The 18373-nt window shown below is 30.9% G+C and overlaps 1 protein-coding gene across 6 annotated transcripts; it reads left to right on the forward strand.

Annotated features, from left to right (window-relative positions):
• Nucleotides 1-1672: 1672 nt before the first annotated feature.
• Nucleotides 1673-14738, forward strand: LOC112690183 (vesicular glutamate transporter 2-like). 6 transcript variants are annotated; one of them, XM_025564133.1, is made up of 12 exons: nucleotides 1673-3319; nucleotides 3685-3779; nucleotides 3916-3950; nucleotides 4897-5107; nucleotides 5426-5478; nucleotides 7267-7364; nucleotides 7448-7559; nucleotides 7625-7784; nucleotides 9424-9653; nucleotides 11271-11526; nucleotides 14270-14397; nucleotides 14485-14738. In XM_025564133.1, the coding sequence occupies exons 4-12, from the start codon at nucleotides 4948-4950 to the stop codon at nucleotides 14653-14655; spliced, it is 1368 nt and encodes a 455-aa protein (XP_025419918.1). In that variant the 5' UTR covers nucleotides 1673-3319; nucleotides 3685-3779; nucleotides 3916-3950; nucleotides 4897-4947; the 3' UTR covers nucleotides 14656-14738. The 6 variants fall into 6 exon arrangements, with proteins under 6 accessions (XP_025419918.1, XP_025419919.1, XP_025419917.1 ...); XM_025564134.1 differs by having other exon boundaries at nucleotides 3920-3950; XM_025564132.1 differs by having other exon boundaries at nucleotides 1673-1871; nucleotides 3685-3950.
• The last annotated feature ends 3635 nt before the right edge of the window (nucleotides 14739-18373 follow it).

An 18373-nucleotide genomic window follows, 5' to 3' on the forward strand; every position in this document is an offset into this window, starting at 1 on the left:
GGATTACAATCGGGAAACAATTGTCCGTATACGAAATCGCGTTAATATCATAAGTTTTGCTAACTGTTTTATTTACACGTACGCAACTTGAGTAACAAAAACAACGAAAAAATGTCGACAGTATTATTATAATATTATATCGAGTAAAACTATTTTTTGAAAAAGGGTTCCGTAATCCATCGTCTCCGGTAGCTGATCTTAGTGGTTTGACAACAAATAATAACATAGTCCGTTTCATTTCGACATGTACAGTACTAATATTATACTTAAGTGGTTGTACAAATTGATTGTCAACTGTCAAACGATTTCGTTTAATGTTTGTTTGCGGTCGAGATTTATACTCAAGCGATTTTTACCATTTAATGTATGTTGTGCTTTTTTAAAAATAATTCATATTGTATGAACAAGTCTCATTATACTTAGTATCTTCCTAAAATATTTTACCATTTCTACTACTTAGCCAAATTTGTTTGATGTAATTTTAAAATTTAAATATATTTTAGTGTTTCAAAAATAATTATATGTACTATTGATCTTAAATTATTTTCAATTGTCCTTTGACTATAATATATAGTTTCAGTGAACGTTGTCAATCTATCATTGTTCCCTTTCCTCGACAGTGGTCTTACCAAATACACATATTATTATTTTACAGATCCATCATGCAGTACTGATAATTTTTGCGTCTACCAAGAGCGAAGGTGTAATTTGAGGAACCAAGAGTTTCTATAGTTACATCGAAATACATAAATTTAGCGTGTATACAGTCAGTTTCAACATGTTTTGAATTCTACAGTTCTTTGAAAAATAAAATTACATACATATAATAGTTTGAGAATATATAATATTTTTAAGTTTTCTACCGATGAATAAAAAAATTGTCGTGCGATACAATTTAATTAGAACGCACAAATTACTTGAAAATATATCATGTAACATATCGCTTCTCCGGTGGAACAACGACATAAGTGCAAATTTTTGACTTTTAGACATAAGTACGACAACAGTACAATAACATTTCATTTTATCGAATGGAACAATGACATAAGTATAATACCTATTATTGACCGCTAGAGAACAGTTTCGTCATTGTTGAAAATACCGGTTTTTAATCACATGTCCAATGGAACAATTACGTTTTCTGAAGAACAATTACATTTTCACTTACGCTGTTGTTCCACCGGAGAAGCGATATTTGTATTCCCTATGAATGCATTTGTATTTTTTTTGTTCCGATTAAGAGTTGAAATAATATACTTTCGCTTGTAAAAATATTTATACCTATGGACGAATGAGTTGAATGCACGAATAAAAAATTAACGATAGATATTGACTAATCATTAATGTGTTTCGAAAACGGAATAGATAATATTTCGATAAAACGATAAATTTCAGAAAATTCAAGGACTTTTTTTTTTTTTTATTCGCAACAATTTATAAACACGCAATCAAGGAAATGAGATTAAATGGATGACATCCGACCATATGCGCGCATTCATCTCGTGTACACAATTTTTTTTTTGCAGCGACAAGAAAAAAAAAAATTAAAATGAAATAAAACAATTCGTAAAACCGCGCAACACTTTACCAGTGACATATTAATATCAACACAGAAAAAAAAAAAAAAAGATAATAACTATATTCTGGTTTGACCGTATTATTGTGACGCGCTAGCGCGAAACCGATTCCGCCCATCATTTAACGTCGGTGTCAATTAGCTAACGGGCTACTGTTGCATCTCGGTCAACGTGTTCCCGTTACCAAACGTCTTACGACCGATCGAACCGCTGCGGACGAGGGATAAATAATCAACGCCACAAGTTTACAGAGGTGCACCAAGTTCCGGTCCGGCGTGTGCGCATATTGTTTCGGTCGGTAATTTTTATTTTATCCTCTCGCAATCATCTTAACGCAATAATAAGTACCTCGGCAACGTCTATCGTTGCGTCGTAACGGTTTGGCTCGCGCGACGAGTTCATTTCCATAACGTCCGCTCCCGGTAGCTCGGTGCAACAAGTGCCAACGTCGTGTTACGACAATGTTTCGGAGTAAAATCATTTTGTTGGTCATTATTTTTAATTTTCACGTAACAATTTTAAATTTTATTTAGGAACCTCGTAAATTGTGGGTTTTTTTTTTTTTTGTTGATTGTAAGACTCATTTCGTGTTCAACTATATCAGTCCGATAATCTCAATCGCGTGAAAATGCTTTTACCAAGCCAACCGACACGTATTATTCGATGGAATATTACGTATTGGTCGACCGGTTTATGACGGACGTTTCGATCCAAATCGTTTTCGGCCAACCGCACGTGGTCAACGCATATTGTGCGGGATGGTTGCGAACGGGTCTCGCGTACACACGAACAACATCACGACAGGCAGTGTTTACGCGTACGGAAGAAGTAGCGTATTAAAACACATTCGCTCAGAATCTGAAACGTCAGCGGTTCGGTCCAAGTGGGACACGGCATCGGAATACGTTAAGCCGCGTATACATGTGCGAGCCGAACCTACTGCGAACCGTTCGCGAACCGCTCGCGCCGATCCATCGATAGTCGGTTTTTTTCACGAACGCAACGCGAACCTAGTGTAAGTTTGGACGGTACGTTGACAGGTTCGTCAGTTTTTACGAACATCATTATTTTTATCGTGGAGTGGTCAGAGGAAGAAACTATTTAGCTTATTGATATTTACAAAAGTAAACCTTTATTGTGGAATCCTAAAAACGAGAATCATTTTAAAAAGCATTTAAAAGAGGATGCATGGAGGAAAATCGCCGCTGCTATGGCGAAGAAGCCTATCGATGACCGCAAAAAGAAGGTTGTTTGTTTATTGGCTTCCTTCCGGAGGGAGAAACCAGCATCGCATACTCTTCGGAAGACATTGTTAGTAGTTACTAGTAGACAAGTACGAACGATACTGCCGGTATTTCAGTAAGTTCATCGTTGGTTCGCCGTTGGTATTGGTTCGCGAACGGATCGCAAGTGTGTACGTGAAATTAACGAACATGATTCGAACACTTCATAAGTGGTTCGCGGTAGGTTCGGCTCGCACATGTATACGCGGCTTCATGATTGGACACCACCGTTTCGAGTAGGTACCTTTTTCATCACGTGGACACCCCACGACCGAAATAAGCTCGTGTACATCCGTTGTATCCGTGTATCACGTTATGATATTCTCGTTCCGATCGGTGTTTTTTTTTCCCTCGTTTATTATCGAAAGCTGTTTTCGATCGTATCATAATCGTACGGACCCGAGGTAACCCGCGATGCGTCGACACGAAACCATCGATACAATCCTGGGCCGACCGATCGTAAGTTAATTATACGTTTCACTTGTCGTTATTGTTGCACATGTCTCACAGACATGATCATTGCCGTACGATTTCCTATTAACCGGAATAGATCGTCACACAGATCAACGATCGTCGTGAAAACAAACTTACCGCCAACAGGTTTTTAATTGGTATATTTGCCATTCCTACGGGGCGCCTATTCTAATTCGATCGTAAACGTATTTCGCGTACACATAACATGTCAACGCCACTTAAAAAGAAATAGCCTGTCTCTGCGCTCGCCGCTACCGTCAATCGATATCACACACAAACACACACACAGTCACACATAATTTTTGACCTTGTTGTATATTCTATTATCGTGTGTGAATTATTATATGCAGATTACACAGAGAGTTATCGCATGCAGCCGCGTCAGCTGCGTATTTCATCTAACACGGCCGCCCAAGCAATTTTGAGTCCGTTCCGTAGTGCTGAGGTGATATTATTGATGTACAAGCGAAAATTGTTGTCTTTTTTTTTTGTTATTATAATTTGTCTCGTGGTCGTGGATCGCCCGATATTATTCCTTTTTTTTGTGTCATTAGTTTTATTATTATAGTTATTATACCTAGGTAGGACCAGCTGGCCAGACTGCGCTCCACAAGATGTGAGTTCTTTTTTTAATATTATTTAATTATTATATTTTTTGTTTAGAATTATTTAGTTATTAGGTCAAAAGGGCGATATATTTATTATTTTATTGTGCCAGAAAGGCTACACATTATTTTTGCACATATTAAGTTTACATTATACCTTTCTTCTGTTTTGCTAAAAGAACCATAAATATTATTATTACTATATTTTTTTATACCTTGATGTTGCTGTGATTTTCATATATTCTTCATATCCGTTAATATTATTTAATTTGTGTATTATACACAGCGGCGGATTGGCTAAATATTTCGGCCCGGGAAATTACCGTATGACCGGCCCATCATCCAATAATAATAATTTTCCATAAAAGTCTCCTTTATCCATGGATTAAATGCTCGTAAAACTGTTTATATCACGTTTATACTAGGTTTTTATCAAAATCTTACAATCACATACAATATACTTAAATATATTATTTTTATAAAATAATTTTTAATCCAAGTAGATCGGCCTAGTGTTATAATACGATTACCGGCCCACCAGGAATTTTCCCGGTATTCCGGTGGGCCAACCCGCCGCTGATTATACGGCTACTAATTTTTATCTGAAACGTGTTATCATTTTTTATTATTGGTTATTTGTAAACACACTAACAAATACACACAAAATACACAGGTCGGTCGGTGTGTGAGAGTAAAGTACGAAGCAAAGGCTCACCGGGCGCACGACATAATATTTTATCGTTCCCGGCATACACAATACAATTAATAACGTTTAATGTTCACGAGATAGCGCCTTATCTTAATGTTATCATAGTGCACATTGCCTGTTGTGCGGATGTCGTCCCATAGTATTTAGGTTGCATTTACGTTCACAAAACGTATATGAAATAATATTATGACAATAGTTTTTCTTTTTCTGTTTATTAAAGTTCATGTGAATTCGATTTTTTTTTTCAGTTATAGTTCGTTGCCAAAACGTTTGAATTGCATACTATAAAAACGTAGGAAATGGACGGTTATACTGATCAGACTTTTAAAAGTTCGTCGTTCCCGACGGAATCACTTTCTCCGCCGGGGCAATCGGTGTCTAGATTCAGAGACGAATGTGTTCGTATAAAAATGAAATATTTTAACAGAGAGTATGCAAAAATTTTCGTTGCATTCATAGGTAAGTCATTGTGATAAATTAATTGTGAAAATATTTCGAACCCAACGCAGTAAACAGTTGTGTGCGGTAATTACGTCTTACAAAAACGTCCAATAATAAATATTAGCGCAAAAATAAATAGTTGTAAAATATTTACATCACATTATATATAAGTCCAAGAATATCTATTAAAAATAATAAATATCGGTGTACAAGCTTGTAATAATATTTTGTAATAATTGTAATAATATTTTGATATGTTCAACTAATTCTATGATATTATACATTTTTATACGTGTTCGTTAAGATTAAACAAATCATAATACATTTTTGTCGTAGGTGTAATGCTTGTAAACATGATGCAAAATAATTTTTGGCAGCAAATCGTTGAAGTGAGTATACTAAATTAGAACTGTATTAAAATATTATATTACGATCGGTAATTTGAATTTATTGAGAACACATTAAATCATTCAAATTCCATACCGCTACCCGAAATCAATAAAACAGTACAGGATCGAGCTGTTTATTTTATTTTGGTTTAGATACTGAAGTATATAAACATCGAATTAAAGAGGTTATCACAGAGTTGAATTAATTAAATTAAACAACCAGGGCTCAAAAAGACGTTTAATTAATTAATAATTATAATATAATCATAATTAATCTAATACAACTCAAATGCGTTTACAAGAAACTGTATTCTTAATGTTGCAAATTAAAATGTTTACATAAAATATTATCAAATATATCAGGTGCGAATGCAGGGGAGGTTATATGAGTTTATTAACCCCCCTCGAAATATCAGGAAAAATGTTATAAAAAAATATGTGACTCACAAATTTATTAGTTATTTCAAAGTTTCTCATGAGATTTGCAAATAAAATATTTTTTACAATAATAATTTGTTAATTTTTACGTTTTACTGAAGACAGCTTAACTAAGTACATTATAATGATAATTTTTTCTTAATTATCATTAATGTCATTTATTTTCGTTGATTCAACAATGATTTAACATGTTTTAACTTTGTTTTTCGTATAAAAAATTGTATATTATATATAGATATTTAACCTAATTACCAGATACAGAAATAGCAATTACCTGCTATAGTAAATTTGATAGTACGATATTCATAATTTATTACGAGTTTCCTTCCTATTTTCTGTCTGGAAAAAGAAACTATGGTTGTCAGTTACCAAGTGATCGTATTCTTATCGTTTCGCATCAATTATTTAAACCCTATTCGAATTTAAGATGTTATTTCACATAGCGAAATCACACTTTTTTAGTTCTATCATCGCATATTGTTAATTCTATTTCCCTTTAATAAATAAATTATTGAGTTATTTTTGTTAGTAATGTGAACACGTATTTTACTAGTACTGTATTGATTTTTAATATATTTATCTTTCAACAAAAAAAAAGAAAAAACTTTGCTCAAACCAGAATAAAATGCAATTATCAGGGAAGACGATGATAAACCTTAAAACCACATATTTATGATAAACGATAAACCCGAGAATAACAACTTATAACATATTAATATATAAATGTCATATACTTATAAAATATTCCTGTGTAAAAATATGGTATTACAGAGTAGTGTGATGTTTTTTGAATACAACAATACGACCTAATTATTTAATAATAATTACAATTATATTTTCTTTGCTAGATGTTAAAACCATAATAGTATAATTAATGATTCTATATACGTATTTTCGATGTTTATATAGTACCAATGCTTTACTTGCCGATGGAAAACGTGACCAAAATTAGAAATCATAATGATTTTCGTTATTTTATATTTTTTGTATTACACATTCGTAATGCTAAAGCGTACATATCAATTCGATCTTAAAATAAAAATGTTACTTTATTTGAACGAAACAATTACATTTACGCAAACGGGTTATATTATCATTATTATATACAATATATAATATAGGTATATAATATTATAATATTTCATAAGATTCTTAATATACGACTCCTAACAGTTTTTTAATTCGTTCGTATATAAGTGATCATAATGGTTCATTAAAACAAATAATATATGTATGAATAAATGTTTTTAATATAAATTGCTTAATATTTTTAAGTCTTTAAAGATTTTATACATATTATGTACAACGTTATTGTTCGATTTATTATTGTTTTTGATTCCATAATTTTAGAATGAGTTTGGTTCGCATCATCGATTTTTGTTAGCATTTACAGCCGGGATTTTCAGTGTGCTCAGTGGCGTATTATCGTGTATATATCCAGCACAAAAGTAATATATTAAAGTTAATACATTAAAAATTTCAGTTAATGATTAACATTAACCGTTAATAACATTGTCCGTTTCGTTTTCAGTGTACTCGGGATTTCAATATTTCTAACATCAGTGGTATACATGGTGAATCTTTTATGTAAAGGTTGGTTGGATCAACATTTTTTCATGCACCTGTTGCGAAATATGATGTTTGTAAGAATACGTTTTGACTAAGTTACGACAACGGTATCATAGTACACGCGACTATATTGCTCTAGGTCACGGCGCTGCCGCCGTTCCACGGGATTTGGGCCTCGTTGATTCAACTACACAAATCGTCAGTCCTCCACGTACCGATTGTTTTGTTTTCAATATACCAGATAAACAGCGACTTTCCAATAGGGATAATCAGTTTTCTCGGATATTCTTACACATTGGGCGAGTACACTACACATTCGTGTGATCATAATCATACGGAAGTATAGACAGTGGGCGGTTGTAAACTCTCCCGATTTTTAACGACTGGTACACTCTACCGAGGTGATGGATTTAAGGGGGGGGCGAGGATTTTGTCTTCTCCCACATTTAAATAAGACTTTGGTTATTATTTTAATAGTTATATTATATCAATTATTAGTCAGTTATTATTATATCAATGTAAAAATTATAAATAACACAATTCAATAAAATTATTTCGAGAACAAATTTTTAAAGTTTCTAGTTTATCTTATAGTCAATATAACTTATATCAGTGCTTCTCAACCTTTTTTATTGTAAGGCCCCATAAATTTAATGTAAAACTGTCAAGTCCCCCCTCAATCAAAATCATAAATTATTTATTGTTAATGATATACTAAATTTATATGCAATATTTCACACAAATAAATTATTAAAATGTAAAGAAAATAAATGTTTTTTAATATATTTTTGAAATGTAATCCCATAATTGTATAAAACTTAAACATATATAAACTAAAAATAATTGGTAATAACTATAAATCAATACAAAAATATTCAGTAATAATGTTGATTTGGTTTCAAACAAAGGCTAGGTTAATAATAATAATAACAATAAAAAAATAAAAATAAATGTTATAATTATTAATGTGGCTTACATATTTTTGCATAACATATTAATGTCAGGTGTGATATTTGAAACTGAAATAAGCAAGTTTGCTTCTAAAGACTGTTGCGAAATGCATGATCTATATTTTTTTTTATAATTTGAAGTTGTGAAAATGCAGTTTCACAAAGATATGTCGATAAGATATTGCAAAAGGTATAAATATAAGTAAAGCCACTTTCGAAATTACAAGATAATCTTGCTGTCGTCTTAACCAAAATTTAGTGAGTTCTTTTCTTTTTTATTAAATTCCGTTTCAAGAGTTTTAAATGAAATAAATATTTCACGACCCCTTAGGAGGCCGCGACCTCCAGGTTGAGAAGCACTGTCTTATAGGAGTAATAAACTTAATGCCATAAAATAAAATAATAATAATAATAATTTTTCAAGTAACATTATCTGTAACATACAGTTATGACTTAAGTTGTGTATTTCATAATTTTTTAAAAATTTTACCCCCCCCCCCCCCAAAAAAAAAATATCCTGGATTCAATATTATTCTCCTGGGTCTTCTTCAGAGCTACCTGAAGAGTATATGTAAACTTTCCTGAATTCGTGAAAACTTTGTATATATTATCACTGTCGAGGTTTTGTTAAATAAAATTGCGAATCAATAGGTTAGAAATCGAGTACCCCATGTAATTGAAATTACTTGTTTAAATTGATGTTTAATTGGATATCATAAAAGAAATTAAAAAAACTGTCTATTTTATGTCCGTGTAACCCATCGTTACGATGTTATTCAATTGGTTGATATATGAGTATATCGACAACGGTGTAATGCGCAGAGGGAGTTGCTCCGGACCCGGGAGAGTTTATACAACAGGTAAACCCTGTGTGGGTAGTCTTTGAGTAGGCCCGGGAGGTTTTACTGGTCTTAAGTACCGGGAGAGTTACCCGTGTACGATGGGGATCACACGGCGACGGGCCTGAACTCGGATTATGCATTTTCAGGGACAGTCAGCTTTGTGTGGTGCGCCGTCTGGGTGTACATGATTTTCAGGCCGAACATCGTGCCGTCATACACGATGATCAATTCGTGCACCGCACCCACGCTGTCGGACATTCCGTGGAAATCGATGTTCACGTCGATGCCCGTCGTCGCCATCTTGATCGCGGTCATCTGCGAAGCTTTCAACCTGGCGTTCCCGTACATTTGGACGTTGATCTCGTCCGAGCCAGAAGTTAGTGTTGTTTTTCTTGTCAGCTCTATATGATACGTTATCGTAAGACCCAAACGTTGGGCTTCGAAATGTTATTCATAACGTGATGATTAGGGGTGAGCCGATGATAGAATCGATACTTGGTATCGGCCGATATTAGTGATATCGGAAATATCTGTATCGGTTTATTTTCAAAACCGATATTTGAACCGATACCGCAAAAAAAATAAAACCACAAGTATAAAATACATTAATACCAGTAATAACAATATTTTAATTACTAAATATCAATAGTACTGTGGTAGGCCACAGTAAAATAATTCAAAACTAATATTATGTAATATCGGTTTTATCGGTTTGTGGTATCGGATTAATTTTAGTATCGGTTCATGGTTTTTGCCAAAAAAGTTGATTTTTTTATATAATATATTAAAAATCAACTTAGTTTTTACTTGTAATTATAATATCGGATATTTGCAGTGATGTATTGCTAAAATAAATCATGGGTATACGCCTTATTTCATGTAGTAACTATCATATGGTAGGAACCATAAAATTTTTTTCTCGTTTCGCTCGAACAATATTCACTTAAAACCTGATAGAATATTATACTTTTGTATTTATTCCATAATACTTTTACATGCTAAACAAATGGACTAATTATTTTACTGAGGGGTTTTGATTTTTAATTTAACCACTATTCATATCTCTATCTATTTTTAAAGTTAGAAAGCACGTGTTTATGGTATAAATTTATAATATGACACAAACAAATTTCAGGCTTCGCTTAAATTTTATATCACGTTTATTACTGTCACATTGATAAAAAAATTTAAACAAAAAAAATTTAGTCAAAAAAAAAAAATCATGGTTACTTTTTTTTTACGTCAGTATTCTCCAAAGACTTGTTTTGTTTTCAAATTTGAATTTTTCATAAAAAAAAAAAAAATACATAAAAATAATAATATATCCGATACTGAATTACGTCATAAATATAACCAAAAGTTTTACTATTTATATTTGTCAAATTACAAGCTATACGCTAGATACGGCCGCGTATAGAACCGCGTATACCCTCCAATACACCACTGGGTATTTGTTTTATATAGGTATATCGGGTATCGGTAAAAAGTGGTATCGGCTTATCCTTATTGATAATAGACGAAAATCAAATGATGAATATAAACAAAGTGTAACCGACGGATAACAAGTTTTACTAAACATAACTAAAGGTACAACGACGGACGATTAAGGTGTACAGGTATGTAACGTCGTAACCGGATGATTACAAGTAGCGTTGTTCGAATAAATAACGGTTATAAAAATATATATATTTGCGGTAACTTTATGAAATTCATCTTTAATAATTTTATTTATTTTTAAAAATAAACCTTTGAACAATATTTCACATTGTCAAAAGATTAAAATGCTACAATAAAAAAATGTAGTTTTTCATAACATTAAACACAAAACTTGAACACTAACCAAACAATAGTACTTACAAGAAAAAAATTTTATCACGTTAAAATATCAGAAAACGAAAAAACTATATATATATATATTTATTTTTTATTCAAGTTAACAACTTTCTACAGTCTGTGATCGCAACGCTTGATCTTGTTTTTTATTTTTGCGCAGACGTTTTTTCGATTTTCATCGTATAGAATGATGAACACGTTTATTATATTCGTCACTATGATATTCACAATCATTGTGCTCGAATTCTACCCCAAGATAAGATCCACGTCCACGATTAACATTCGAAAGTTTTGGAGCTGCGCATACTTCTTAATGCAAGCAATTTTTTATTACGTCTGCGCGTTCACTAAGGAAACATGGATCGATGATTTATTCTTCATCGTTTATGATATGGTCGAAGTTCTTTACGCCTTTGGTAAGTAAATTATTCGTAACACCAAATTGTTAATTATATAGAATTCTTGTAAAGTTAACATATCTGTCTTTTGATGATTACACCAGGGCTCGGATCTTATAGCACTAAAAAGTACGGAAATATACGTTATTATATGAAATAAAAAAAAAAAAAAAAATTTAAAAATAATCTCTAAAATGCCCTTAGAACATGATTGATACTAACAACAACAAATTGTATTTACATTTCTATCCTTGGTTAATTATCAAAAAATGTATACTCTTTAAATGATTAATTTGATTTCATCTATTGTTTTTCGTATAAAAAGCATTATTTTCTCTCTTCATCTAACAGGGCTCCTAGCTATTTAGGAATTCTTGGCAATTCATTTGCTGACAATTTGGCTACATTTAGACTACTTATAATTAGTCCACACTGAGAAACCATTTCTCATCCTTTTTGTAAAATCCCCTCTTCTGACATTCTTTCAATCCTGTATCAAGATATTAATTATTTTTGGTCTTTCTATTAGGGCATATTTTTGTCAAATTCGTTTTAAAATATAAAAGTTCCCTCTTGAAAGACATGGTTCAACAATTTTAAATTAAACAAAACGTTAATTATTCAGTTTAACTAACTTTGGGTCGGTCATTATTTACTTCCCTCTTATTACAAACTTTTTTCGGTTGTATCCGAAAACCACACACTTTTGATTTTGACCCGAAAAAGGTCGATAGACAAAAACCGCACACTTTATCGGTCATTGTATAACAAATATAAATAATGTTATAATATATATATGTAGTGATGCGAGTTTGTATTATACAAGGTATACACATGGTATACAATTATTTTATACGGACAGTATAACTATATATATATATATGTATAGTATATAGTTTATGTTTTATACATTTTAGAATACTCGTGTATGTTTTTTTTTTAATACATTTTTATGTTTTTAATATTTTAAAATACTCATACATGCAATTTTTTCGTTTGAATAAATTACAAATTATTAAGTATACTTAATGTAGTTAAGTATAACCATTTTGGGGTTGAAATCAAAAGTGTGCAGTTTTTGGATACATTTTTAAAAATTGTACGGTTTTAACCACGGCTGGGCATTAATGAGTTAAAAAGTTAATTTATTTTGTTTTTAATTTTTTATACTTCACCATTTCAGTTTTTTTTAGTTTTTATGTAATAATGATTTACCGTGAATTGTTGAAAATTAAATATTTTATATTTTTCCAATCACTCTGTACTTTTAAGGAACACCCTTTATACATGTATTAAAATATTTTCCAATAAAAGGTCTTATGTTATAAATTAATAAATTAATAAAGTATATGTTAAAATATAATCCAACTATTAAAACTTATTATATTTTCATTTCTCATATAATTTTAAGTTAGTTTGTATATAATGAGTATAAACTATAAATATATAGTTATTAAATCATATAAATTTAAACTACTAAATTGATTTTAAATTTTAGTATTTTATAAAGTATTAAATACTTAAGTATTTATTTAATAAAATATTTTGTGATTATTAAACAATTAGTTATACTAATAATACTCTATTACAAACGCACACATATAAATAATATTAATTCATTATTTTTAGCCTTTTAGGTATTAATTATATTTAAAACTTATTACTTATTAAGTTATAAGTCACTACTGTTTTTTTTTAAAAAATAAAAATTTCAATTAAATACAATACTCTATATAGAAATACTGTATTTTTGTAAAGTATAATAAACACTATAGTTGTAATCTAAAAATTAGTTTTGGGCTAGTAAAAAATAAATTTAGCGTTATATAAAAAAATTAACTTCTTTTTAACTTAATAAAATATTAAAAAAAAATGTGTATTAACTTTTAATTTAACTGAGTTTACCTATAAAAAAAATTAACTTTTAACTTTTAACTTTTTGTTATTGGTGCAAATTAATTTAACTGAGTTAAAAATATCATTAACTTACCCAGCCTTGGTTTTAACCTATCAAAAATGTGCGATTTTAGGAGTCAACACTTTTTTCCTACAAATTCTCATAGTGAGAAAAAAAATTAGTATAATTTCTAAACTCGTGTAGAAATGACGTTGGATCGTCCCCATATTGTTTTTAATTATCCTTTCTCCTCCTATTGCTTACTTGTCTTCAATTTTTTAAAATCTTAGAATGTTTAATTAACTCTTCCTTCCATTCTCAATAAAAATTCCGAAACTGTCATAATTTGAATATTATTTTTAATCTACAAATCTGGTCTGTTCTTAAAATTGTCTATATTTAATTGTACATTTTTTTTTGTTTTTTTTTTTTTGTTATTGTCTAAATACATTTTAAAACAACAAAAAAATTATTATTTATGCATCAATAGATGCATAAAGAAAGATATAAGATAAATTTTCCATTCCACTTATAGAGTTTTATCTAAACATTTGAAAAATTAAATTAACATTAAAAGTCAGAAATTTATGAAAAACACAAAATAAATCCAGTTTATTGCATTTAAGCAAACTATAGCACTAAAACGGAATGAATAGTACTATGAAATTAAAATTTAAAAAAAATACAAAAATATGAAACTTATATTAGTATTAGATTTGAAATTCTTATTTCATAGAAAAAAATGCGTATAACTAACTCTGCAATTTTTATCGGTATTATATAAAAATTAGCAAATGCTATAGAATCTAAAGCTTGTTTATCATGTTTAAACGTGAAACTGTACATTGGATTCCACGTGTTTAGGATTTATTGTAAACCATTTGGACATAGCACCGCGATATGCCAGTATACTGTGCGGCGTCATAACGGCCGTTTATTACATTTTCGATGGCTGCGTAACAAATTTCTTTATTGCAGTCAAGGATTACTTGGTAATTATTCTGATTCTTTAATACTGATTAAATCCATTTAAATGAACATACACGTTTCACTGTTTACATTTCTACTGCATCATATAGAAAGATCATAACGATTTTCTGGTTTGCATCCTGGTGGTTATTATACTCGTTAATATAACAGCAGTAATATTTTATTTCATTTTCGCTTCCGCGGAAGTTCAACCGTGGGCAAAGACACACGACGAAGAAACACAACAAGAATCAGACGATGTCGCTGTATTAGTTAACTGATCATTGTCTTTGAGTGCTTCGTAACGTTAAAAATATTTGACGTAATAAATGTGTCTTTATAAATATACGTATTTATTAAAGTATTTGCACCAATGTTTTCATTAGTATTATATAACAGAATTGTATATCTTAATTGTATGATAAGCTATTTTTTTTTGTGAATTATATTTTTTTAATGTTTTATGTACATAAATATTAAAATTAAAATTAATATAAAATATAATATATAATATAAATTATATTATAATGTATCTAACAAAAAGTATAACATATTTAACAAAAGTAAAGAAATATTATATTTTTATAAATGAACATCATAATTATGATAGGGAATATATAATTTATATGATTTTTATACATATCTTCTAATGGACATAATACCGATGTAGTAACGTTATAATACCACGTCAATGTCCCATTAAAATTCTTACATGTACTGTTATTGCACAAAATCCAATATATACGTTTACATTTTAAATTTCAATAACTTAAATATTTATCATACATGAATGGTATATGTACTACTCGCTTTATAAAATATTACAATAGTTCTAATCAAATGTATCATTATTTTTTATTTTTATTTTTATGAGTTTTTAGCATAAATCACATACTGGTCTCGTACTCGTGGATGAATTATGATTAGTATAGAACGGAAAAGCATAAACTAAGTTGTAATGAATGGAAAAACCAAGAAAATTACTGGGAATGGTTATACGTACCTAAATAAATTATCTGACATGTTATAAGCTAATATATTACCTCTCCGATCCTCGAACGACTTCTTCGAAGAAATTATGATTAACGTCTGAAGTATAGGATGAGGTTTTTGAAATAACAAGACTCTTTTCACTCGTTTGTTATTATGCACTTTATTTAATTTTATTTAAACACATATAACGAAAATATATAAAAAACAAGCATAAGAGCAATATGTACGCACTCATGACATGTATTGAGAGCCGACAACCGGTCTCCTTAAATGTCATGTTTTATGAGTGTTTGCGTGTGTACGTGAGTATGTGCCGGGGTGGACTGAGAGTATTTCAGCCCTAGTGGAGAAGATTTGAGTGGCTCACATTTTTTTTGTATGATCAAAAAATTTGCAGCTCGCTCATTTACAGATTGCTCATCATAAGCTCAAATCTCCTAAAAGGGTGTTTAGCACCGCCAATATATTCTAGAAATAAATAATACTTATCATAATTCATAATATTACATTATATCGTTTTTAATACTTAAAATCTTTTATTTCTATATTTAGATATTACTAAGACAACAATTTATCAGGTACTTATTTTTCAGATAACTAATGATATAGTCATCATAGTGTATTTGTGTTGTTTCGACCTACTATTATCTAATAAAAGTCTTGATTATATTATGTACCTATTATTATTTTATAAGTAAATTTTTATTTTCATTTAATTATCTGTTTATTTTATTATTTGTTTTAAAGATTTGGCCGAGTACTTGAGATTTATTTGGGAATGTGAGTGTCAAAGTCCCCTACGGGTTACTGATAAGTTAATTTTATAGGGACTTGAGCACCCCCAGAATACTAAGTGGATTTCCGCCTATATAGTTTATGATTGGCCAAGCCCGGATTATGATAATTTGGGGCCCGGGGCCAAACAATTTTAGGAGCCCATAACCATAATCAAAATATTGATGACCCACACATAAACATATTTCAGAGACAAAAAAAAATTATATTCTAATTTATAAATTTATTTAATGCTTTTTTTAATACAAAAAATAAAAATTTTATTTATATAAGTAGTAGTATAATTTGGACAGTTCTGACACCATATCCTGCATATCCTCCTTATCTTTCTGAACCACCACTGCCCGATCATGTACGTGCACGACATACGTCACAGACCCCCCACCACCACTACTACAGACGTCACTACATACCCAACCGGCAGTGACGTAGCGTTCCCAGAAATATTGCCGCCGCCGTCTCGGTCACAGCATTTGTCGCCAACGACCCCACTGCTGCAGCGATCGTGTTCGTTTCTACCCCCCCCCCCCTTCCTCCCACCGCACTCATTATATACTATTGGCCGGCCGTGTTTTTGTTAATATCTGATATCAGTTGTGATAATATAAAATGTGATTACAATTAACGGCTAATGTTATCTTACAGGTGATAACACATTTGAAACCATAACGAATATTCGGTTTTTGATAATAACCGATACCAGTTGTGATATCAAGTACCCGTTAATATTATCATACAGATGATAATACATTTGAAAACATATTGTGGTGAACCATCACCACATAATTCTCGCTCGGAGGTGGTAACATTGTTGTCGGGCGGTTGGTCACCATGGTTGTCAACGACGCGAACAACCGCCACGACAGGGCAGCTGTCACCCGTTTTTTTATCCGTCTCGTTTTTCACAGATACACGTGTTTTTTCGACCGACGACTCTTTCGACTCACGCGAGTCCTCTTGCTTCTTATTATATATATGTATAATATTCATACCATGTAAAATATATCGTTTATTATTCGAAACGTGGTGTCTTTATTGTTATTTATTATTTTTTTCATAATATATATATATATATGTGTATATATATTATATCGACGCCATAGCCTTTCATTTGTTAGCGGTGCGCGGATAGCATACCGTCGAACCTTATCAACATGCATCCGTGCGCTCGCCACAATATTATTGATAATATTTAAAATAAATGTAATATCTGGCTAAGAATCGAACTGGAGATGATTAGGATGTTGTATCCACTTAGAATCATACATCTATTAGTAATATGTAATTAATTTAATGTATTTCAGTTCGTACATAAGTCTCTCGATATAATTCAGAATATGTATATCAAATTACGTGTAATTAGCCATATCTCTCTTCGTCAATATTTCCGATAAAAAAAATGTGTTTATTATTCAAAAGAATATGCCATTTTCCTGTGAACAAGATGCAATATGTATATCAAATCACAAGAAATATTATGTCTTTACCTGACAATATTTCTGAGAAAAAACGTCAAGTTCTCACACACGTTATATTTCCGAGAAAAATTTAATATTGTTGATTTTGTAATTATTAAAAAGACCTTCCCCTCTCCACAATAACCGAATCTGAAGTCATCGACTTACTGTTGGGGTCTATATCAATATCAGTCGATACGCTGCCTTCGTAGTGTTAATTTTCAAGTCGGTAGTGTGTTTTTTATTTGCAATGGCCGAATCACTACAGAGTAATGCTGCTAAATTCAAGAAATCAAAGTACATGTACGTTGCACCCATGACACCTAATGAACTAATTGATTCAAGTACGTTTGTAATTGACTTTGTCGGCCGTAAATTCTTAAACATTGGGCTCGATCCGAGCGATAATTTCAAACTTAAAATTCGAATCATAACACCTTCTCGCCATATTTCAATAAGGCATTGCTTTTTAAAACGAATCTACTCTTTTATTGGTAATATTTTATCAATGATATTGGACACACCGGATGGAAATAAAAATCTTTTACTCTTCACGGACGACGTAAATAAATTAACAAAAATTGTTTATCGCGGAGAAAATTATTTGGTAATCGAATCAAAAATTGAAGATAGTTGTCGCGTACTGCTTAATCGTGCGGATCTCATAGCTCTGCAGTACATAGAATGGGCCATTTTTGAAGCTTGTGTTGGAAAAAATACATTTGTTCGTCCTATGATACTCCAACAATTCAAT

Source organism: Sipha flava, unplaced genomic scaffold (genome assembly GCF_003268045.1).
Source record: "Sipha flava isolate LNK unplaced genomic scaffold, YSA_version1 492_pilon_pilon, whole genome shotgun sequence".
Lineage (NCBI taxonomy): Eukaryota > Metazoa > Arthropoda > Insecta > Hemiptera > Aphididae > Sipha > Sipha flava.

Bases quoted from the DNA above. Each gene is read 5' to 3' on its own strand.
- LOC112690183 (XM_025564133.1), top strand. From the start codon at position 4,948: ATGGACGGTTATACTGATCAGACTTTTAAAAGTTCGTCGTTCCCGACG. The intron at 11,527-14,269 runs GTAAGTAAATTA...CCACGTGTTTAG, and splicing joins CGAAGTTCTTTACGCCTTTG to GATTTATTGTAAACCATTTG. The intron at 14,398-14,484 runs GTAATTATTCTG...TGCATCATATAG, and splicing joins TTGCAGTCAAGGATTACTTG to AAAGATCATAACGATTTTCT.